Source organism: Sinocyclocheilus grahami, unplaced genomic scaffold, assembly GCF_001515645.1.
Source record: "Sinocyclocheilus grahami isolate Dianchi unplaced genomic scaffold, SAMN03320097.WGS_v1.1 scaffold1704.1, whole genome shotgun sequence".
NCBI classification, from domain to species: Eukaryota; Metazoa; Chordata; class Actinopteri; order Cypriniformes; family Cyprinidae; genus Sinocyclocheilus; species Sinocyclocheilus grahami.
Genome location: NW_015506883.1, coordinates 35,181 through 59,054, shown reverse-complemented (window position 1 = coordinate 59,054; position 23,874 = coordinate 35,181). Strand labels below are relative to the sequence as shown.

Below are 23,874 nucleotides of genomic sequence, written 5' to 3'. Positions count from 1 at the left end.
CAGGGGGTCAATAAAGGCCTTCTGAAGGGAAGCAATGCGTTTGTGTAAGAAAAATATCCATATTTAAACTTTTATAAAACATAATCTCTATCTTCGCGCATTCACAAGAGAGTGGCCTCCAGCGGATGATTATTAACCCCCCGGAGCTATGTGGAGCACTTTTTATGATGGATGGATGCATTTTATTTTGCTTCAAAATCTCGACTACTATTCCCTGCCATTATAAAGCTTGGAAAAGCCAGGACTTTTAAAAATATAATTCCGATTGTATTCGTCTGAAAGAAGAAAGTCCTATATGATGGCTTGAGGGTGAGTAAATCATGGGGTAAATTTCATTTTTGGGTGAACTATCCCTTTAAGTAAAACTCACTGCCACAGTGCTAGGGCAATGTTGGTCATTTGAGGTGTTTGAATGGTTGCTAGGGTGATGGAATGCAGTTGTTAAGGTTTCAGAGTTATCTTTATCACATCACTATACAGTTGCTAAGGTGTTTTAAGCACTTTAGTTTCTACATGTGGTATACGTCTCATACTGCTCTTTTTATTATGCATCATGTGAGCACCGCAAGTCAGATTGTTTAGAAATCCAACTGCAAACCCTTTCTCAACCAAACACGATTTTAGAATTCATTCACGTAGCTCAAAACGAAGCAGGACAAGTCACGTCCTAAAGTTGAATACTTTGGGTTAGGGGTTTGTTAGAGGGATCGTCTGATCATTCTCTTCTTCGTCGCATGCCTTCCTCCTCCTCCTCTCGTTCTGTGGAATGCGCTATCATTCTTTCATGGTGGGGTCGGCCTCTTGTGCGAAGTCTGTCAAAACAAGCAGCCTTCATCTTTCCTGAGCTGAAAAAATCGGCTCATGCTAGGAGGCTCTGCTGAGCTGGCCGGGCCCCGGGGTCTTCCTGTAATTAACCCTTACTGCGCTCCCTCTTCTCGCTAATCCAGAACCTTCACAGCTGATCCGTGCCCCCCTCCCCGTGACCTCCGACCCCGCGCACCTCTTCTTGGGTCACATGACTGGTGCAGGTGTGGAGAGGACCCCGGCCCCGTCGCCCCCCAATTAGCGACCCTAATTAGTGACGAAACCTCCTGCAGGGTCACTGAACAGGTTCTAGGGAGCGCAGACGGGCAGAGAGAGCGGGAGGGAGGGAGCACGAGAGAAAAGAATCGCACAGGAAGAGGGAGGGTGGCGGCGGTACAGCGATGCGTGGTTAAAGGCACGAAGGCCAAAATGGCTTTTACACTGAAAAGGAAAATATTGCAGTTGCTGATGGACAGAGTTGCTTTAATGGGGCTCTTTTTTTTGTCAAGGTGGCGTTTGAATTGTTGACAAGCTGTACTATTGAGTGCAGATAAATACAAAGTTTATGTTCTCTTTCATTTTCCTTTGAAAACATTCTGGGTTTAAAAGTCCTGCAGTATTATGCCATTTTCTTAAAGGGGTAGTTCAGCCAAAGAAATTAGGATTCTGTCGTTATTGACTCACCTTCGTGTCATTTCAAAGCTGTGTGCTGTAGAAAAATGCTGTCGTGAATGGACGTGGCTTGCATATTTGAATATGCAGAAAGGAGAATGCGATTTGAGAGCTGAAGCAACAGGCTTTTGAGGAATTTCAGACTGGAATAGCTTGTATTGCTACAAAGCAGTACAAAATATTTCTAATTTGCATGAATAAAGGCTACTTCAATGTTTTAACTGGTTTGCTGTAAGTTACCTTGAGTGAAAAATACATTTATAGTTTTTGTAAGTAAAAAGTAAGATTTACCTTACTGCAACAACATTCAACTAGACAATATGTATACAATAAATACTTTATATATTATAATAAACGTCATATAATTTATGTATTATATAATTTACATTATTAATGTAACTAGTTTATATAAACACTACTGCCATTCAAAATTTTGGGATCAGTAAGATTTTTTGTTTTTTTAAAGAAGTTTCTCATGCTCATCAAGACTTCATTAATTTGATCAAAGATACAGAAAGAAACAGTAATATTGTGAAATTTTCTATTTTATTGTACTTCAATAAATGTAATTTATTCCTGTAATCAAAGCTAGTAAAGACTTATATTGTTAGAAAATATTTTTATTTTAAATAAATGTTAACATTTCATTCATATTTTTATTCATGCATGTTTAGCAAAGCAAATAGACTTGAAAATAAGAGAAAATGCCCAAATCTAAATATTGTATATTAATTTAATGGGCTGGTTAGTCACACTTCTGTTGTTGGTTTTTTTGTCCATTTTTATATTGACATGTTTCAGTGTTTGATTTTAAAGACATTTTTGTTAATTTGTGTTACTTCAGTTTTGGTTCCGTGTCGGGTCACCACTTGATGTTTTATATTGATCCCAATATTGAGTCCTGGAACCAAACCAGTTAGGAATGACCGTCTTAGTGAACGCTGTTCCTATCATTTGAGTTCCTCACCCAATCAAATTCTTTTGTTTTGTATTTTACCTACACTAAAACCACCAGGCCACCCATCCAGGTCCCCATTCCCTCCATCCATCCACTCCCATGAAGAAAAGATGCCAATCATTTTAATTGGCACCCTGGAGTTGATTGTCCAGGCGAGACTCTGAAAGGGAGAGCAGCGCTGGGAGGAGATTGAGGGGACTAAACATGTGGTTAAACATATTGTGTCCGCTTGTCCACCATTTCCTGAAAAATAACTGTGCCGCCCCCTCGTCTGGAGAAAAGAGCTGGAGGTTTTAAGAAAGAACAAATTAATACTTGATCAGCCTAAACTGATATAATAAATATTCAGTACAGTTTAAATATCGGCATGATGCTGTTTTGAAACCTGAAAATCATTGCTTAATGACGTATTAATTTATTTAGTAATCAAATTTCATTTGTTTCCTGAAGAATGCTCTTTATATACATATATATATATATAGAGAGAGAGAGAGAGAGAGAGAGATGCAGTTAACAGCGACAAAGTCAGAAAAATGACACACAAGTAGGCAAATTACATAGACATATATTTATATGCATATGAATAAAGAGCAGCGCTGGGAGGAGATTGAGGGGACTAAACATGTGGTTAAACATATTGTGTCCGCTTGTCCACCATTTCCTGAAAAATAACTGTGCCGCCCCCTCGTCTGGAGAAAAGAGCTGGAGGTTTTAAGAAAGAACAAATTAATACTTGATCAGCCTAAACTGATATAATAAATATTCAGTACAGTTTAAATATCGGCATGATGCTGTTTTGAAACCTGAAAATCATTGCTTAATGACGTATTAATTTATTTAGTAATCAAATTTCATTTGTTTCCTGAAGAATGCTCTTTATATACATATATATATATATATAGAGAGAGAGAGAGAGAGAGAGATGCAGTTAACAGAGACAAAGTCAGAAAAATGACACACAAGTAGGCAAATTACATAGACATATATTTATATGCATATGAATAAAAACACATGTACATATTGTACAATATCTTGGCTTTTTAGCCAAACCATGAGAAAGGCTCTTTTGCCACAGAACACAAACTTTTTTAAATAAGTGCAAATAGTTAATGAGACAAAGAATTGTAAAGCATTTATATTTTTCATTCATTTTTTTTTTCTGTAAGATCACATAATACAACAGGAAAATACTGTGCAAAGACTCATATATTTACATACTGTTTAAGTGTTTTCTTATGTGTGAGAAGCTGGTGCCACCAGGTAATTTTTTTTATTTTTATTATTATTATTCATTTTCTGACACGGTCACACAAATGCAGTACTGCCAAAAAGCTTATGGCTTACTTATACATAATCTTTGTGCCAGAACAAGAGCACTGACCCTTTAACAATGGAAGAAAATATGGAAGTGAGATCAAATAAAACATAAAATCTTTCCACACAATCACAGTAAACTCAAACCACATTTTACAATCATATCTGTGGCAATGTGAATTATATATACTGTCTTTGCTTGTTCAGCATACTTTGAAAACATATTTCAGGCATATGGTTCATAATTAAAGGGGCAACAAGTTTTATAATTTTGTAGTGATGGCAAAGGTCTTCAGTGCTCAAAGCTGTTTACAAAGCTTTCTTAATCTACAACTCTGCTGCATTTTTAAATTCACAGGTCTGTGAGATGCCCCATTAGTTTTTCAGTAATCATGTTAACAATATGATCAGCACATCATCATTCTTTTAGGAAACCGTTTGAGAGATGTCACCAAAAACCAAAGAGTGGGAAAAGAAAACGTGAGGTGTGTGCGGGTGTGTTTTTGTCTCGTAAGCCTCGGCTGCATGCGCTAATGTTATGAGCCAGTGTCTGCCACAGCGCTTCAGGCTAAATTATGCTGCAGTGAATTATACATGAATCTTATAGAAAATAACTGTGTTCGACAACAACACCACCACTGCAACAAGAATTTTTATGCACAAGTTACAATCCATTTGCAATCAAATACTAGATGTATAAGAAGCTAAAACCATGTTCGTGTCTTTCTCGGAAAGCAATGGAAGAGCAACTCAACAGGGTAAAGTCACTTACACCTTGACTTAAAGGACTAGTTCACCCAAAAATGAAATTTCTGTCATCATTCACTCACCATCATGTTGTTTCAAAGACATTCTTGCTCTTTCCGTGCAAGCACGAAGAATAGGGACTGGAGCTTTCAAGTTTCAAAAAGCAACACAAAAGCAAGTGTTGTTAGTTTGATACTCACCCAAAATTATCATATGACTTTCAGAAGATTTAGTATATCAGTCATTCATCAATGTTTCTCTTTTCTGTTCCATAGAAGATTTGGCATTCTGTGAAAGTCAGTACGGGTTCAGAATGACACAAGGGTGAGTGAATGATACAATTTTCATTTGGGGTTTAACTATTTCTTCAACTGTCCAACCTAGGATACTGTTAGAGGATCGAAATGATGAAAGAACAGTGTTGCGGCTATGGAAGCTTATTTTCATCACCACAGAATAAATGTATAAAAAAGGTAACTTCTCATAATTCTTGAGACTTTTTTCTCGCAATTGTCTTTTTTTTTTTAATTCTGAGTTTCTCACAATTAACTTGCAATTGAGAGATACAAACTCTAACAGAATTGTGAGTTTATATCTCAGAAATAAGTTTCCATATGTAGTTGACTGACTTAGAAGCTACTGAAAATGCCTATTCATATTAAAGGGCGTTCACACTGACAGCAATTTCAAGTGACCGGAAGTCATTAACTTTTTGTTTTTAGGGGTGACATACTGTAAGTGGGAGCAACTGTTAAGCAACAAAGTTAAACAGAGTTCAACTTAACGCAAAACAGCAAACTTAAAAATTGTAAGCACACAGACTTAGCAAGTTCCAGCGCCTGAAATGGCTGTCTCTGTGAATGCTCCTTGAGAGCTAAATAAACAAGTGCTAAGGTCCTTTGGTCCTCTAGAGCAAAGCAAAAAAAGCACATGTTTTAATGCAAAATACAACTCAGTTGCTCAATGCAAAATAAAACATCAGACAAAACTGATTTTAACTCAACCAGACTGTAACGATTTCACTCGGCATGGATACATCTATTTTGTGACCCCAAATCTAATTTGTTGGTGGGTTTTTTGCCACACATAGGAAAAAAATTTACTTTACAGGACTCACGATGTGATTTCGTCCCAGTGTGAATATGATTGCTTTGTTTTTTACATGCAAATTCTTGGTGTAGCCTTTACATGATACAGGCTACAAAATCATCCTTTAAATATGAAAATATTGCATGAGTCTGCATGTATTAGCCTAGCTTTGGCGCATGAATTCATTTAATCAGTTTAGAAGTTGGGAAGTAGTTGCAGTAGATGTCTTTGGCTGTTTTTCAACACACAAAAACTGGGAATATTTGGGGAATTTTTTAAAACCGGTGCATGCTATTCTTACTGATATGCATGGTAGGTTTTGAGTGAAGAAGACTAAGAAAATCCATTAACGTAAAGTGCATCTGATTCGAGGTAATGACAAAATGCTGATTAATTGTGGGTTGTAATTCTGCAGTCATAAAAAGCATGTGTAAAAGCCCCAAACTGACCTCACGGCTCTGACAAGACACTTGGCATCAATAACTAATACTGACAGGGGAGGACAAAGTTCATTAATTGGGGTGGTGAAAAAAAGTTTATAAATTTCACACAAAACAAAAAAGTACTACCAATGTATTCTTTAGAGCAGGGGTGTCAAACTCAATTCCTGGAGGGCCGGAGCCCTGCAGAGTTTTGTTCCAACACACATACCATGTAGTTTTCAAATAAGCCTGAAGGACTTGATTAGTTGGATCAGGTGTGTTTAATTAGGGTTGAATCTAAACTGTGCAGGGCTCCGGCCCTCCAGGATTTGAGTTTGACACCCCTGCTTTAGAGCAATCCTTCTATCAAAGTACTTTTTTGTAAGTGTGTATTTTTGTTTTGATTCAGTCTCTGAACCTGTCGTACTGCAAAGCAAGCATTAGTGCATGTAAACTGCAGTCGGTGTCTAAATGATGTGCACATGCTGGGGTTCTCAGAAGTGAGACGAGACGAGTTTCGCAGAGTTGTGCATTGTGACAACTTATCCTTGACGAGAAATGCTCGTGATGGGCACTTTTAGATGCTATTACTTTGCATTTAGCTAAAGACCGGTGTAATTCTCCACATGCTCAGATTTAAAGGGTTAGTTCACCCAAAAATGAAAATTCTCATTAATTACTCACTCTCTTGTTGTTCTAAACCTGTAAGAGCGCCGTTCATCTTCGGAACACAAATTAAGATATTTTTGATGAATTCTGAGAGCTCTCTGACCCTACATAGACAGCAATGTAATTACCACGATCAAGGTGCAGATACGTAGCAAGGAGATCGGTAAAATAATCCATGTGACATCAGGGGTTCAACATCCGTAATTACGTAAACAGCGTATGCTATTCTGTGTCAGCTGCATCACGTTTGGTGGATATTCTCCAAAATGGCACCAGGGTGACCCGAAGAAGACAAATTGTTGAATAAAGTAGTTATTTTTGTTTTCTTTGCACACAAAAAGTATTCTCGTAAAATTACGGTTGAACCCCTGATGTCACATGGATTATTTTACCGATCTCCTTGCTACGTTTCTGGACCTTGATCGTGGTAATTACATTGCTCTCTATGCAGGGTCAGAGAGCTCTCAGAATTCATCAAAAATATCTTAATTTGTGTTCCGAAGATGAACGGAGATCTTACGGGTTTAGAACGACATAAGGGTGAGTAATTAATGACAGAATTTTCATTTTTGGGTGAACTATCCCTTCAATGTTGCATCTCTGCTATATGAATAATCATTCTTTCCATTGAACTCTCATTAGTACTAAGGTCTTGTGTGGAATAAATGCCACAAAAGTTGTCAGTGCCTTGTAATTGTTATTGTACGTGTTCACTCTCCTAATTCTCTCATTCTTATATTTTCACATAGACTCACATTTACATTGACACGAAGCTTCCCAAAGTCAATTAATTTAGAGCAGCATAAAAACGACGTACCACAATGATGATCATTTTTTTCTTCATTTTCTAGTTTTTTTTTTTTTTTAACACCCAACTTGCGAAATGATTTAGCCTTTTACAGTCACGGTTACATTTACAGCGTTTTCCATCGTTCACATAGAATAAGTTCCTCACCACACAATTAATGCAAAAATGGAAGGAAACCTGTGGACGATGAAATTCACCGAACACAGCGATACTTAATTACAGGCTTCGTCCCAAACGCTCACCTCCACTGGAACGATGGAGTCTGACCGGCCTCGGTTTGGTTGTAGGCACTAGCGCAAGAGAGGCCGTCTTTCAATCTCTTTCTGTTAGTTTGCGAACCTTCCGGTTGTTCACGGCACAGGTGAGACCCCTGAGACAGGTAGAAGGGGGGGAAGGTACCAGTCGGTTGGGAAAGTTTTTAGGAAACCGTCTTCTTCCCATTTAACTCTCCGTCCTTCCTCTCTATCCTCATGTAGGGCTCGAAGGCTGAGGATCCGCACCCATATCCCGATGGCAGTTCGTGATGGGTGCCACCCAGGTGAGGCATGGTAAAGCATAAGGAGGGCGGTGGGACCCCGAGGCACGGCGAGGTGCCTCCTAAAGAAGACAGCGACAGTCCGAACGTCCCGCCCGCCACCGCCCCGGGAGGCGTGGTGCTGCTACTCACCCCAGAGGAAGTGGATACGGACGGGCTGCCCAGGAGCGAGCCGTTGCCTGCGTGCGGGTGAGCCAGCAGCGGGTTGGGCGGATGTGCAGGCACAGACAGAAGACGCCCCTGTTCAAGCAGCCGCAGGATGTTGCAAGTGGCGAGCGATTCGGAAGTGGACGACGACCGTTTGTCAGTGTCCTTGGTCTGGTCCTTCTTCTGTTTGGTGCGGCGGTTTTGAAACCACACTTTCACCTGCCAAACGAGAGCAAAAGTTGTAAGAGAAGTTTACAGTGTGAGGCTTTTGATTCATTAGCCTGGTCTTTTCAACAAAAAGCCAATGGGATTTTTCCATTGGTTTTTGGATGATTTCAGAAAATAAGCTCTGTGACTAACAGAAGTTTGTGATTCCTACACGTTTTGTTCATCATGATAATCTTCACAAATGAACACAACAAGCTAAATTTAGGCTATAAACAAACTACATCACAGTCTTCAACATCACTGCCATTAAGCTTTCAACTCTGAATAGTTTGCAAGAGTGTGATTTTGAACACAATGAGGCTGTAAGAGCGGACTAATGAGTAGATGAATTTGCCAGTTTGATGTTTAATGTACCTGACGTCCTCTTTATGTACACTCTCAGAAAAAAAGGTACAAAAGCGGTCACTGGGGCTGTACCTTTACACAAGGTACATTTTTGTACCTTATTTACCCCTAAAAAGGGTGCATATTAGCACCTTTAAGGTACATATTAGTACCTGAAGTGTACAAATTAGTACCTTTTGAAAGGGTGCCGCCCCAGTGACATTGTGTAGTTGCTAATTAGTACCTTAAAGGTGCCTATAGTGCCTATAGTGTACATATAATACTATAAAATAAAACATGAATAAATCTTGAGCTTGTGTTCAGCAAATACATTATTTCAAGCATTTAACCAAAAAAACATTTGAAAAAAACCCATTAACATCAGGACAGTGGAACCAGAAGTGCTAAAATGCAACTAATTTCTGGGTTTTAGCAAAAATATTTCATCCCTGAAGCACTCTATAACTAGAAGAATAACAAAGTGCAGTAAATGGTACAATGATAATACATTCAAACAATATAATAACAAATACCCCTTTGCAACATTAAGTGCCAAAATGCACAGTTTTTATAAAGGTAATATAACTGGAAACAAATGACACCAGTAACCTCAGACATTCATGGAAAATAAAATGGTCATGTCTGCTTTTAAGTTAAAAACTAAGGTGGATACAATGACTTTGGGACCAAAAATGTATTTGGACACTTAGGACACTCTTAAAAATGTCTCAAAGCAGCTTCACGTTAATAAATAGGAAAATAACGGTTAACACTGCAAAATTAAGCAATTATGAAACATGTCTATAGCACGTATTGTATGAGTGAAGTCATTGTATGCGTCAAGTTACGTTTTTGGGTTAGGTGTTTGGAAAAACGTGCCTTAGCAAGCATCACTGATTACCACAAAAACAGGGTTCTCTGTTCAACAACATTGACACACATGGGAGGCTTCTCCTTATGGCTTCCTCATAAGCAAAGATCAATGAAGCATGTTCAAAAGTGCGCTGAACTCGAGTTAAAGCGCTGCTAACCTCAGGTTAAAAAGCGCACTGTACTCTGCATGTCCTTGTCCTGCATGTTTAATTGATACAGAGCTGCTTTATTGCAGAGTGTATTCTGGGGTTGACGGCGGGTCGAGATCAAGCTCCACTCATAAACATAGAGAAAATCAGGCCTATGAAAAATGCATTTCATCCTGACCGGATTTTTACCTGTCACCTGCTGCTTTGTCCCACCCTGGGGACCATAAAGGAGGAGATGGCGCCATTTTCGATGAACACATCGTGAGCTCTCAGAAATTCACATTCACACTCATTTTCTCACTCTTAATGTTAAGGGCTCTAGAACATGGGATGATTGAGGTTCAGATCCCATCGAGTACAGCACTTCACACTTGTCTGCTCTATGAGATACTTTTGACGCTTTTCTCTGTATATGGATATGTCCATGCACAAGAAAAAAGGACTTTAGTTTTGTGAATACTTGACGCTTGAGGCAATGTGAAACAATATTTGTGGCCTGTTTTACTTCTGTTATGTATTTTACAGTGAAATGTGTGAGGATATTCACCAAGAAAAACCTAAGATGGGACTTCACTTTACTATCCATTAGGGCTTGACTGGATTGACTGAAGGGGTTGACGCACAACTAGCATTGTGTGACATTGACATTACATTTAGTAGTGTTAGACAAATAGCAAGCAGCAGAATGATTTCTGACACTGAACTGAATGATACTGTGACACTGAAGACTGGAGTAAGGATGTTCAAAATTCAGCTTTGTGTCACCGGAATAAATTACATTTCAAAATATATTCAAATAGAAAAGAGTTCTTTTAAATTTCAATATTTAAAATTTTACAAATGGACAAATATATTTTTGTCATGACAACTCTCGGAGGGATTGGCATGGTAATGTACATGACAATGTTAATGTATTTGGTCTTGGCGGAATAGATCTGCTACACTGCTGCTGCTGCGGCAGAGCAAGTACCGAGACTTGCTACTGCCAATACATCCACAACATACTGCTGTGAGCATGTAAGAAATCTTGCTGCTGCAAATGTAACACATGAAATAACCCCCATATAGCATGCATGAATCACCTCATAGCAGATCTATACAGGTGGAGCTGGGGAAGGTGAAGGATCTCTGAAGCAATCTGCAACTGCTATGGCAAGCACTAGTCATATATTTGAATGTTGAGCAGCGAGCTCATTGGCTACCAATACAGGAGAGAACCAATCAGCTGTGCCATGTGATAAAGATGTCATTAGGTCAGATTGAGTTAGACCTATCGCACTGCGCCATCTAGAGTTTCATGCCAGAACTCTGTATATATAGCACGTTGTAAACAGTGTTTCACCATATGAAGGCTATAAAGTCCGTCACACAGTTTCAGTCCCTCTCATTGGTACAAACTCCATTCATTAGGAGTCTCTCAGAACGTATGACCCAGGACCTGTATTGTTTACAGCTGTATGATGACCTCCATGACGACAGCAGTTTACAAACACACTCCGGAAATCAATTTCCATCGTAAACCCCGTAAGACGCTAACAGCTGAATAAAACCTGGGCCAAACAGTATTGCAAGCTGAGGTCTGGACTCGATGTGGCCATTAGTGTGAGGATAATGAGATTGTGGAGTGATCCCTTCAAGCTTACGCGAGCATACTGATGATGTGTTCATGAATAGTATGTGTATGAGAGCATGCAAAGTATGTATTTACATGCTCAATATATTTAAAGCTTTTTTATACTTTAAGGCTGTAATCTATGTATTTGGTATTCATATTTCAGATTTTTTTTGCAGACCCTATAGTGGGCGGAGCTTACAGTTTTAGATGAAAAAACTCAACCATATTTCGACTTTACAGAAAGCAGAAGAAAAAAATTAAATATGGGAGTGAAAAGACGAAAGCAAATCTCTTCAATCGTACATCTAAACTATTGGGATGAAATCCTCTTTAATGAGATCGAGGGTTAACCGCTGGGGCACAGATTACTAAAGGCAGGATCTGCATGACCTGGATTTGCACCCTGGCCTGCGGCATCCCAATCCACTCCACTCTCGTTCTTCAGTGAACTCAGAATCAGCACAATGCACTGGTGCAGAACGAAGTCAAGCACGTCAATTCATCAGATACTTTTGCTATTCTACTGAAATTGTATCAGTTCTGCTGTAATTGGAGCCCCTATATCCTCCACCATAATCTTCTCTGTTTATGTCGTTGCTCTGTGCATGTAGATATGAATGATGATGTCATGGACTGTAGTCATGGTAAATGGCAATCTGACATGACAATTAATTTGACAATTGAATTTGACATGAATGAAAATGAGGTTGCAAGTTTAGTGTTTAGTGGGGCTCATGAAACATGAGCGGCATGAACTTTCTAGAGCAAAGTTTGTCAAGACAAACAGTGTTCATTGTCTTTTGGAAAGTGCTAGAAAAAGACTAAGCTAGTTAGCTAGATGGAGGGATGATAGAAAGATAAATGGGTAAAATGATGGATGGATAAACAGAATGATGGATGGATGATAAAGATGGATGATAGATGGATAGAACGATGGATGGATAGATGATAGAAGGATGGGTAGAACGATGGATGATAGATCATAGAAAGATAGAAGGAATAATGGATGGATGAATAGATGGAAAAAAAGAACGAAGGATAGAGGGACAGATTGATAAATTGATATGGATGAATAGATACTATATGATAAAGATGTATGGATAGATGATAGAATGATGGATGAATGATAGATGGGTAGAAAGATGGATGAATAGAATGATAGATAAATAGATGATAGAATGGATGGATAGATGATAGGATGGTGGATAGAATGATGGATGGATGATAGATGGATAGAATGATGAATGGATGATAGATAATAGAAAGATAGATGAATGGGATAGAATGATGGATGGATGCTAGATAGAGAGATATGCATTTGTCAATTCTGAATTTTGCACAACCCTGAACAACACATTGAAAATCCAAAGAAATAAACTTATTCTAGAGTATAAAAAGAGTGAGATGCTCAAGCACCTGACCGTCTGCTGATCTTTTTGACACCTTTGTTGACCCTGTTCAGAAGTTATACTGACCGTTAACTGCCCTCTTGATCCCACACAACGCTGTGCAGCCAGCACGATGAGGCATTCTGGTTATTCTGTGACCCCTCTGTGACCTCTCTTCTTTAAAGAGCTTGTAGCTCATTAATCTCATGCATCTTTACTGAGGGATTTTTGATTTAGCCGAGGCCTGAGTTGATGTCTTTAGAAACTCTCTTGGTGCACATGCATATGCAGACAACATATGGTTTGTCGTGAACATACTTGTGCTGTTATGTCCGGTCAGATGTTGTACACGCATTCTGTAACACGCAGCTCACCTGTATTGTAACGTGGAAGGGAAAAGTGGGGAAAAAAGACCAGTGTTGCATGCATGCATATGCAAATATAATATTCTTTCTTTCTATTCCTATTACCTGATCATCCTACCCAATTACATCTGTTTACCCACTTTTCCTCATACCCTGACCCTTGTTCCTAGTTTTAACGAAGCACGTGTTTGCGCAGGTTCAGCCAACGGTCAACCCTGTCTTACCGATGGCTGGTAGATAGGGCTCTATAATCCTCCTAACAGCAAAAGCATTTGGACTATTATTAGTTCCCTTCCCCCAGCACTACTGGATAACGCGGCCTGTGTGCATATGTGATCGGGCAATTAGGCTTACAGTGTGTGGGCAGATACTGAGAAATTGTGTCCTCCCATTGGATTAAAAGGCATCCCTGCTGAACCACAGAGCCTCTAGTGGTCGACGTTCAACAGCACAGTCTAATAGAGATCTCCACTGTGATCATGCATTTCCACCTTAAATATTTTTTTTTTATTTAAATTATTTAAAATTATTTAATGTACATTTAAAACACTATACTTTGTGATATTAATATAATAATATTAGTATATTTGTATTTGTTATTAAATTATTTAATGTACATATAAAACTATGCCTTGTTAGCTATATTAGCATAATATTGTTATATAATTTTAAATATTTAATTTATATTTAAACCCTATACATTGTTTAATTAATATAATAATATTGTTATTAATTGATATTTTAATTGTACATTTAAAACATTATACTTTGTTATATGAATATAATAATAGTGTAATTATTTTGTAGTGAATAATTAATTAATTTTATTTATAGTGACTGTAAATTTGAGCATTTTTTTCTCCCTCATAATTCATCTCTATTTTGTACCTCATTTTAGAAAGACAGTGCTCAGATCTGGGACTCCGATTTAAACCGAGTTAAGTGTTTAGAGTTTTCTGTTCTCTCTGATCCTATCAGATAATTGTATTACAATCTGGCTGACGAATGACAAACCGCAGAATTACATGCAAACACCGTCCTTCAATCTCATCAAATTTTCCGCTCCTCTGAGGCCTGACCAGCGCATGCTGGTTAAAGTCCTGACTCATACTTTCTGCTCCTAAAGTAGTTTTTTCACATACCGCTATCAGCAAAGCAAACTATAAGCTGCAAAATAAAAATGAAATTGACTTACTAACATTGTCCACTAACACTGTCCATTCTAAGTGCTCAGATTGTCTAAACTGGTGCCTTTCTTTCTTTGCCTCTTCTAGATCTCATCTCTTCTTTTTGTGCTAGACGTTACGTTACTTTACATGCTGTCTGGGTGTAGAAGAGAACAATGAACAACGAAAGCATTCGTTAGGTCACCAGCTCAGTGGCGGATGTACAGCAAGACACGATTATCTGTGAGTAAAAAGCAACCAGAAGCTCTATCTATCTATCTATCTATCTATCTATCTATCTATCTATCTATCTATCTATCTATCACAGATATAATGATTTTTCCTTCTAAAGCTCTTGCTTCAATCACTTACACTTCCTATTTATTCATGGCTTACACAATCTTTCATCCATTAAATCCATGGCTTTCACGTGGATGAACCGAAAGCAACAAAAGAATGGTACAATGTGTTAAGCAAAGCCCAGAGATCTTGGGAATAAAGACCACACAGCAGAGCCACCAGTTGCTACATTTAAGCACATAATATTCAGACAAATAAAAGCTGCATTCAGTTCATAAATGTTCATCTATACGTTCTTAGGTGTTTTTAATCATACCAAACACAAATGCATCAAATGCATTCTCTGAATTGGCTACACAGTTAAGGTAATTACTCCTTGGTCGTTCTCCTGTGTAAGCAGAAAATCAAAGTCACCACATTATGCTGATCGGCATTGGCTATTCTTCACCAAACAATGCATTCCCATTTTAAAACCAAGCAAAATCATTTCATATGTGGAAAGTAAGAGTCTTTCTGTCCTTGACTGTCTGTGATATTTTATTTATAAAGACAAAGAAAAGAAACATTTCAAGGCCCTGCTTGATTAACACAAAACCACTGAGAAAGATGGACAGTGTTGAAGTCAAAGACATCCCACTTTGATTAATGCAGCATATTTCGAAGTGAAACAGGATGATTCTGTACCCAAAACATTATGGTAAACCTTAAGGGAAAAGCACAAAAGGCTCAAAAGAGTTCAAGTTCAACTCTAACAACAGAACCTTATATCATAAGCTTTGTGTGTGCGCAGTAAAGAAGATACAGCCAGCGTTGAAGCATCCTCAACCCACTTTAAATAAACAAACATATTTCTAAATGAAACAGGACGTTTTATGACCCAAAACATTATTGTAAACCCGAATTTAATGGCACATTCTTAAAAATAAAACTTCCATCAGGGGGGTTTCACAGCAGTGCATTAGAAAAGTTTGAAAAACATTCTAAAAAATCTGTAGAACCTTTTGTGGAATGGAAAGATTCTATGTATGTTAAAACTTTTTCATACTGCCATCGACACCAATAAAAGAAGTTTTATTTTAAAGTGTAAAGACAAACACACAACAAAGTGAAACAGGATGTTTCTTCACCTAAAATATAACTGTAAACTCCAATTTCAAGGTAAAGAGAAACACAAAAGGCTCAAGAGTGAAAGATCAACTGAAAATGACAAAAATGGTATTCCTATGTCATTAACACAAGACTTTGTGTGTGTGTGTGTGTGTGTGTGTGTGTATGAGATTCCATCCGTGCGTCGTGCTTTGTGGCAACATGCTGCTGGCTGTATTGATAAAAAGATTGCGCACACTGACTCACTCAAGGCTTTCAGAACTGCCAATTTAATTCTTTTAAAGCTGCTTTTTATCACCGCGAGGACCTGCGAATTCAGAAACATTCAGATTTAATGTTTGCCAGCTGTGTTTGTACATCAACCTCACCCCAAAACCCAAATATGTATTCAATCAAACATATTTGCGGCCTGAAACTTGCTGCTAGAACCTTATAAATCATAATCTGACTGTTGCCTTTCATCAAAGGGTCCCGTTTGAAGTCAACCCCTGCGTTCTGCCTATGTTTGTTAAGGTCACACTGATGGAACAGACTCATTGTGCTCAAATAGAGAAACGCTGAGGTGAACTGTCACTCACTCGGCTAATAAAAAGCTCTCACTTTAATAAGCACAAGGAAACAAAGTGCTGCAAAAAAATCAGTTTATTTCCTCACGCTTTAAGAAAACAGGTCAGGATGCCGCGGCTCAAGCTGTTCTTGTTCTTCAATTTATTTTTCCACGAGCCTCTATTTTGTGGGCTCTCATTCAGTGATGCCAAGCTATCAAAGCACAATTGAAATAAGGTTAACAGTTAAGCCTGAATAAAGGCTCCTGATTCAGTCTGTATATAAATTAACAGCAGTATCTCAGATGATAAATATCTAGCAGACATCGGATCTGCTTGACGATCAACGAGTCTACGGGGCCCTGGATACCCCATATTCAGTTCGGATCCCTGCTGTGTTACGCTGGAGCGGGGAGCCATCTGCTGGGGACAGGGTCTGAGGAAAAAAACCCTCATTTTGCTGTAAACAAACAGGGAATTCTTATAACTTTGAAATACTTCACATTCAGCCAATTACTCCCCCCATGCGTACACTCCAACACAGACTAAACTGATCCTCGGAGAAGCTGCAGGGAAAAAGTTGAGCTGCTTTTAAATCTCACAAGGTGAGTCATCTTCAACTGTGACACTGAAATGCAGTTCATCAAATGAAAAAGTTGAATAAACTCCTTAACAGTCCATGATTGTCCTCCATAAGAGTGGTTACCTATATACCATTACAAAAGAAGTACTATAGTATGTACAGTGATGGTATCATATGGTAATGGTACACAATCATATTCATGCAACATCTATCTATCTATCTATCTATCTATTTATTTATCGCAATATTTTTTGAAAAAAAGGGGAAAACGCTCAATCTCGTGCCTTATCTTTAAATTCGATTCAGTTTGAAGATAATTTAAAGCTCTATTCTCTGCTTTCACAAGACTGACCACTTTCTCTATTCTTATTCAATTATTATGAGAGAACGAAATCAATTCTGCGTTGAATATAGAGGCTAGATTGAATTATTCCATTCGAATAAAAACCGCAATTGACGCAAGAAATCACGGCTTTTCAAAAAAAAAATGTCAAAACGCAGCTTAATGCATCGTCTCTTTCTCAAACGAGTCCTTGGGTCCATTTAGAACCACATTGATTGGGTTTTAAGCCAAGACGATCAAATACAGCCCTCGTCGTTTAGTTTGGATAGATTGAGTGTTTTGACCATTGACATTTTTATCATAAGTTTCTGACGCACATTTTGTCTCTCGGGAGAGAAGCACAAACGCAAAGACTGTGAAAAGTTAAAGATAAGGATCTGGTCGTGTTATATGCAGAAATTCATTGGGAGTTCATTCATAGCCAATGCAAATGTTTTCAGAACTGAGGCGCAGCAAGTCGCATGCGCGCGCCTGACGGGAGATGTTAGTTTCTCTTTTCCTCTAGTTAAACTCATGCGATTCAGAAACTAGTATCAGATATACAAAACAGTCCACAACTCGGGAGTGCACGACTGCATGTGTATGAGTATGATTGTAAATAAATAGTAAGTAATTTTGGACTAAATGGATTTCGATAAAGCTGCATAATATTGGAATAAATTATTGAATAGTGTGACGACTTTCGATATTGTACCCCTAGAAACACCTACAGATGCCACTGTGATGCCAAAGGATAGGAAAATAGGCTAAATGCGCATTATTTATAAAAACATAGCATTTCTATAGACACGTGATTATCCAAAGGCTCAAAACACTGCATGTGCATAACTAAACACTCATTACGTTAGGTTAGATTTATGTTATTTTGCTTTCATATATTTATGAATTATATTAATTCATACATATTTACATAGACAAATTGCAGTGGAATAAACTGAAATGCACATATTTTACAATCGCATTTGCACGTCGAAATGGAAGCTGTTGCACCAAGATAATTTGTCTGAGCATAAATGGATATGAATAAGTATTAGCACTCAATCTGTGATATGTACATTTTAAAAGCAATTTCATTCAAATGAAAATGGAAACGCTTTGTGTATTGAACACGATGTATTGCCTCCAAAGCCATAATTATATCACTTTGGTGACCAGCTGGTTCATAGCTTTACAATATATGATTTACAGATTTGATTTCAGTTGTACGTTGTGTATATATTCTTTTTTTATTTTTAAGTTCAATTAAAACTTAATGAAAGCGGATTTTCCATTTTTTATATTTTCATTGTCAATAATGAACTCTTATACTGCGTCTGATGGTTTTGGGCTCTTTATTCATAAATTATATTCGTCACATTTAAATGAAGAGATTAATTCTGCCTTAACAAAACTTTTGACACGATTTACAGACTCGTTTACACACTGACCGCGAGTTCTTCAGACCAGCAAAGTTTTAATTAGTTTTAATTTCAATTTAGAAAAATAGAGCATATACCTGAATATTAGTGCTCATACGAATTCTATAGAAAGATTGCATACGATGATTTTGTTTCTATAGTCTATACTTTTGCGAGAGGCAGTAAAATGCACTGTTCAAAGCTGACTGAAGTTCTTGTTTACTTTGATTAATTGCATTTAGTCTTTAGTTGACGTATATCGTATTCATACCTTTTTTATTCATCATCAAGTTTAATGCTTATCTAACTAGTCACTATTTCTCTTACGTTTTCACCATTTTAATGACCTAGTTAATTTTGAATGGTCCTGCAGTGTGGGGGAAAAAAACATGATTTGGTTACAACTATTCTATGTAATGGAACCTCAATTATATGAGCTAAATAATAATACAAACTGAATGCATGATACAGTTTAGTTTTAGATGGTCCATAGCAAGTCACACAGGCTTCAAACGTATTTCAGGTCAAATACCATGCTCGTTCAAAACTTAGAGAGCTCTTCTTTTATTTGTTGTAAGCATAATGTTGTTATATGGATCTTTCAAAATCCATGCGTTTATAATCGTTTTCCAAATTCACTTATAAATGCATCTGTAATAATGACACCCGCACAGCGTCCCTAGCTTCACATTTCTGACCTGCCACCAAACTACATCAATATGATCATTTACACAGATGGGATTTTTTTTTAAGGGAAACAGATTGAAATGTACAGTATGCCGCTATGCAGGTCTACAAGAATTTGACATAAGGGTATTATTAATAACTCGTTTCATTAATTCATGAATTTCTAATTGGGTAACAATATTGTTTTGTTTGGATCAATTTAAAGCAAAATATAGCACGGTTTGAAAACATGACTGCAAACATCATAAATGCATGGCTCCATTAACCTTTTAAAATCGGTTTGTTTTAATATACCCTTGCAGGTGCCAGCTATGTGCTGAAAACATTGTTTGAATCAAACCATATAATTGATTATCTACATTGCATGAAATCTTATTTTTTCAGATGCAGCTTTATGGCGATCTAAGACCCGTGGTCAGTGCCGATAATATATTGAAATTGCTTTGAAATTACTACATCATTGTCTGCTATTTATAAAAAAAATAAATAAAAATACAGCATTGAACCAAAATTGCGTGTTTTGAAAAATTGAGCTCTGAAGCCATCATGAATGTCCACATAATACCGTGCGTCTAAACACGATTCAGTGTGATTTATTGAGGTGATTTATACAGGATATTCTCTGTGTGATGGTCTATTTTGAAAACACGCTGATACACGCTATGTTAGATCGGTCTTGTGTTTTGAAAACACAAAGATATGTGTTAGATGACCAATAGGTGGATCCGCGAGTAACGGATTATCGTTTAATCGTATGAGTTTTATAGTTGTTATTCGGTTTCTTGAATCCCTTGGATGATACCATTTAACTAAATTAAACTTTTAAATGAATTACAAAAAAATTGTAGGCAACCTAAAAAATAGATAAAGTACATCTGACGCAGTTCAGTGCATGAATGATGACTGGACAACTGGGGCCGTTGTTTTTTTTTCCACTTCTGGATAAAGAAATGCTCCTCCCACTAACGCCCACTGTGCGAACACTGATTATGAGTATTGTGTTCATAACAATGGTGGCTGACATGCAGCATTTGCAGACAGGAGCTCGATTTGACGTCTACACTCGTTACATTTTTTGCCAGTTTGCTATAACATCTGACCAGCCTATGGCTGCTTTGACAAAACAGTCATTCATTCATTCATTCATTCATTCGTTCAGTAATTTATTTATTCATCCATCTATCCGTCCATTCGTTTATTTATTTATTGTTTTATTTATATTTACTTATTTTCTGTTTCAGATCAATAAAGTCAAATGTTCAGATTCAAGACAGAACAGGTCAACGAAAACAGGTCATTTATTATCAGTTTTGTTGGGATATGAATAACTAATTAACTAAATATATATTTATTATCTGTCTGTCTGTCTGTCTATCTGTCTATCTGTCTGTCTGTCTGTCGTGTTAAAACCTTTTTATTTTAATTTTGCATTAGGGTACATTTACTTAGTTTTTTTAGTTGGCTATTTATTGTATTTTTACATGCCATTATCATTGAGGATATTACGCAAAAGATTTATTTAGTTTTATAACCCAGTAAATATGTTTTGTTGTAAATACACTGTAAAAATCAAGAACAAGATCAACTTTAAAATAACAGGCAGTCTCTAAAAGAAATGTTGAGGTATTTTGCGGACTCTTAAAAAATGCATAGGCTATCTGACGTAAATGTTTATCTTGACACTGCACTACAGTTAATCTGATCGGATCTAATCTCCTTTACCGCGCTGTACGACAATCAAAATCAAACACTTGAAAAATCGAAGAAATAACTTCGATGTCATCAAAACATATCACATGAAGAGGAATTCAGGAGAATTTACAGAGACGCAATCAAATTGCAAACAGAAATGTAATCAATATAATATAAAAAAAATAGCTTACAAAGCATAATAATAATTTGCTATACACCAACCATGAAACAAAATGTTTTTAAAGGCTATTAAAATATATATTTATATTGCATTGAAAAGTAGCACATCATTCAAAAGCGAAGCTCACTATTATCATGTCTAGCAAGCATGAATGCGTTTGGTACCTGAGTTTCTGACAGATTGAGCTGTCTGGCGAGCTCCGTGCGCTCGCGTCCGACCACATACTGGCATCGCTGGAACTCGAGCTCCAGCCGGTAGAGCTGCTCCGCCGTGAACGAGGTCCGCGTGCGCTTCGGCCGGTCCAGATCCAGGCCTTTTGGCAGAACAATCTCCCGAATAGTGCCCTTGGCGTCTGTCAAATCACACACGTGCATTACATGATTTACCATTCGTTTTGAGAAACCCCGGTTTAACGTATTTAAAAATACGGAGGACAATAAGAGTGTGTATATGTATTTTAGATCATTTTTGCATCACAGAAAAAAACTGAATTTGTACATATTGTCAGATAAACAGACTAGAATTTATCTCAGTATAAATACGTGTATTGCTTACGATTTCTAAAGACGTTTGATTATTTATAGTGCCTGTAAGAAGTGATTAGTTTAGTGGCGGAATTGTTGAACATTTGAGTAGTTTAATCGAGATTTAATTTTGTGTCACATTGCGAAATTTAGTACACAACAAATAAGTTGCCAAAGAGGAGCTTTAAACTCCAATATCTTGTCATTGAACTGCTTAAGTAAGCAAGCTTTTTTGGTCTATTTGTTGGATCAAATCATGAAAACATATTTACATTACAACACTTGTGTTCATGTTCACCCAGACAGACCAAAGCAGCATAACAAGAAAGTACATCGTTTGCAGTCACTTGAAGATTATTATTTTTTTGTCAGCATGAAACAAAATGATCAACACAGTAATACAACATTGTATTGATATCACGACTGACATGCAACATCAGAAATCATAATATCAGACAATTATGTGATAAATATGGCATTACATTCATCTGCCACCAAGATATTCTTAGTCTTGGTTAATACATTTTATAAACAAATGTAAGAAATGCTTTGCTGTTCAAATGCAACATTTTTATTGATCATTATATTTTTGATCTACTGTATACTATTCATATTTTCACATCCCTTTCAAATTAAATATCCAAGCGGTTCTGAGTCTTTGTGCATATAAGTTACGCGCATTAAACAGTGCAATAGTATTGATTAATTTAATTAATTTCTTATTTGTAAGTCGCTTTGGATAAAAGCGTCTACTAAATGACTAAAAGTACAAAGTAAAGTAAAAGTAATTTGAGAAAGATTTATTCAATGTATAGTAATTGAATTATATACACAATTCTATAGCATTGTCAGTTCTTATTCCACATTTTCCTAGAAACCAAACATAATAAAGATATCCTTGACAAATAATAAACAGAAATTAATATATTTGAACTCATTTTAAACTGGCCTATGAAACTGAATAACAGCATACACTGCAGTTTTAATATAGTGACTTTTTCATGTTTGACTGATGCCTCACCATCATTAGACCTTAGAAAAAATGTATAAAGTAAAGAAATACTAAGACTTATGTCTCAAACCAAAATATGCACTATTTTAGGGGGCAAATGCTTTTGGTCATATTGCAGTGAGTCATATCAGTCAGGTAGTGACTACAAGAAGATACTTAAGCTTTGCTGATTTTTTTCAGAACTTCAGAAATTGTAACTGTTAAATCATATTAATGTGATATGTTATTAGAATGGGTTTAATTAGCTCTGTGTTAAAAGGATGTGGTAAAGTATTCATATTTAGCATGACCGTCTGTATGTCTATAGCTCTGCCTATCTGAATGTCTGCCTGGCAACCAAGCTCAGTGTCTTACGATCACACTTAATATCACAATAAGATTAATGGTATTTGTTGATGTAAAGAGGTATAGAATGTTAATGGCGAACACTTCTTTAATCGCATTTTCCTCACTGTTTGAAATCACCACGAGCCTATGACACAGACTGCTGACCTTTCAGTGACCCCTGTTCTCACGAGGACTCGGGCGCATTCAATCGTCAGCTTTAAAAACAAATAGTGACACCGGGGATTGTGGGCTTACTGCGCCAAAACCACTCGGATCCCCTACAGCTCGTCCAGTCATAACCCAAATACTAGCTCGGCTATTCACTGCCACTATTGCAGGACTCAATGCTCGGACAGTTTGTGTGCATTGAATTTCATAAACCATAAAGGGCATTTAAATGAAAAGCCTGGGTATTTTAGAGCATGTTACATATTATAATCAAACAAGTATTTTCCTGTCGTATATATTACAACAACATAAAACTCACAAAATAGTTATATTGGAAATATATAAATGCTTTGAATAGTATCATAAGCATTGCTATGCAGATACTAATTCGGCCAAAAATTGTCATTTTAAAATGTCAAATTCGTTACAGTTACATGGTGCAAACAATTCAGATGATAGTCAAATATTTATGTCGTTTTTATTTTCAATTTTTGGCTACATTTTGGTTCGTGTTTTCTTCTTGTTTGTAAAAGCTGAAATGGGAACACGAAAAATATGCATAGTAAACGTGAATTGTAACTTGCATTTTTTTATTTACCAGGAGGTGAATGGCTTACACCTCCTGAACGCAAATAGCCTATAATATCACTTTACTAGAAATTATTTTACAACCACATATTCCCTAAATTACAACTTTTAAAAATGGTATTTATGTATGGACCTTTTTGTTGTTAT

At 37.0% G+C, this 23,874-nt stretch overlaps 1 protein-coding gene and 1 long non-coding RNA gene across 2 annotated transcripts in view; one reads left to right on the top strand and one right to left on the bottom strand.

Annotated features, from left to right (window-relative positions):
* Positions 1–7,206: 7,206 nt before the first annotated feature.
* The window catches only part of LOC107572133 (ventral anterior homeobox 2-like), a 19,783-nt gene continuing 3,115 nt past the window's right edge, over positions 7,207–23,874 (bottom strand). The window contains exons 3-4 of the mRNA XM_016258547.1: positions 21,273–21,460; positions 7,207–8,384 (exon numbers count right to left, since the gene is read on the bottom strand). Of these exons, the coding sequence (XP_016114033.1) occupies positions 7,902–8,384; positions 21,273–21,460 (671 nt within the window). The 3' untranslated portion in view covers positions 7,207–7,901. The remainder of the gene's footprint in view (positions 8,385–21,272; positions 21,461–23,874) is intronic.
* The window catches only part of LOC107572136 (uncharacterized), a 23,230-nt gene continuing 13,742 nt past the window's right edge, over positions 14,387–23,874 (top strand). The window contains exon 1 of the long non-coding RNA XR_001607282.1: positions 14,387–14,516. This is a non-coding gene — a long non-coding RNA (uncharacterized lncRNA). The remainder of the gene's footprint in view (positions 14,517–23,874) is intronic.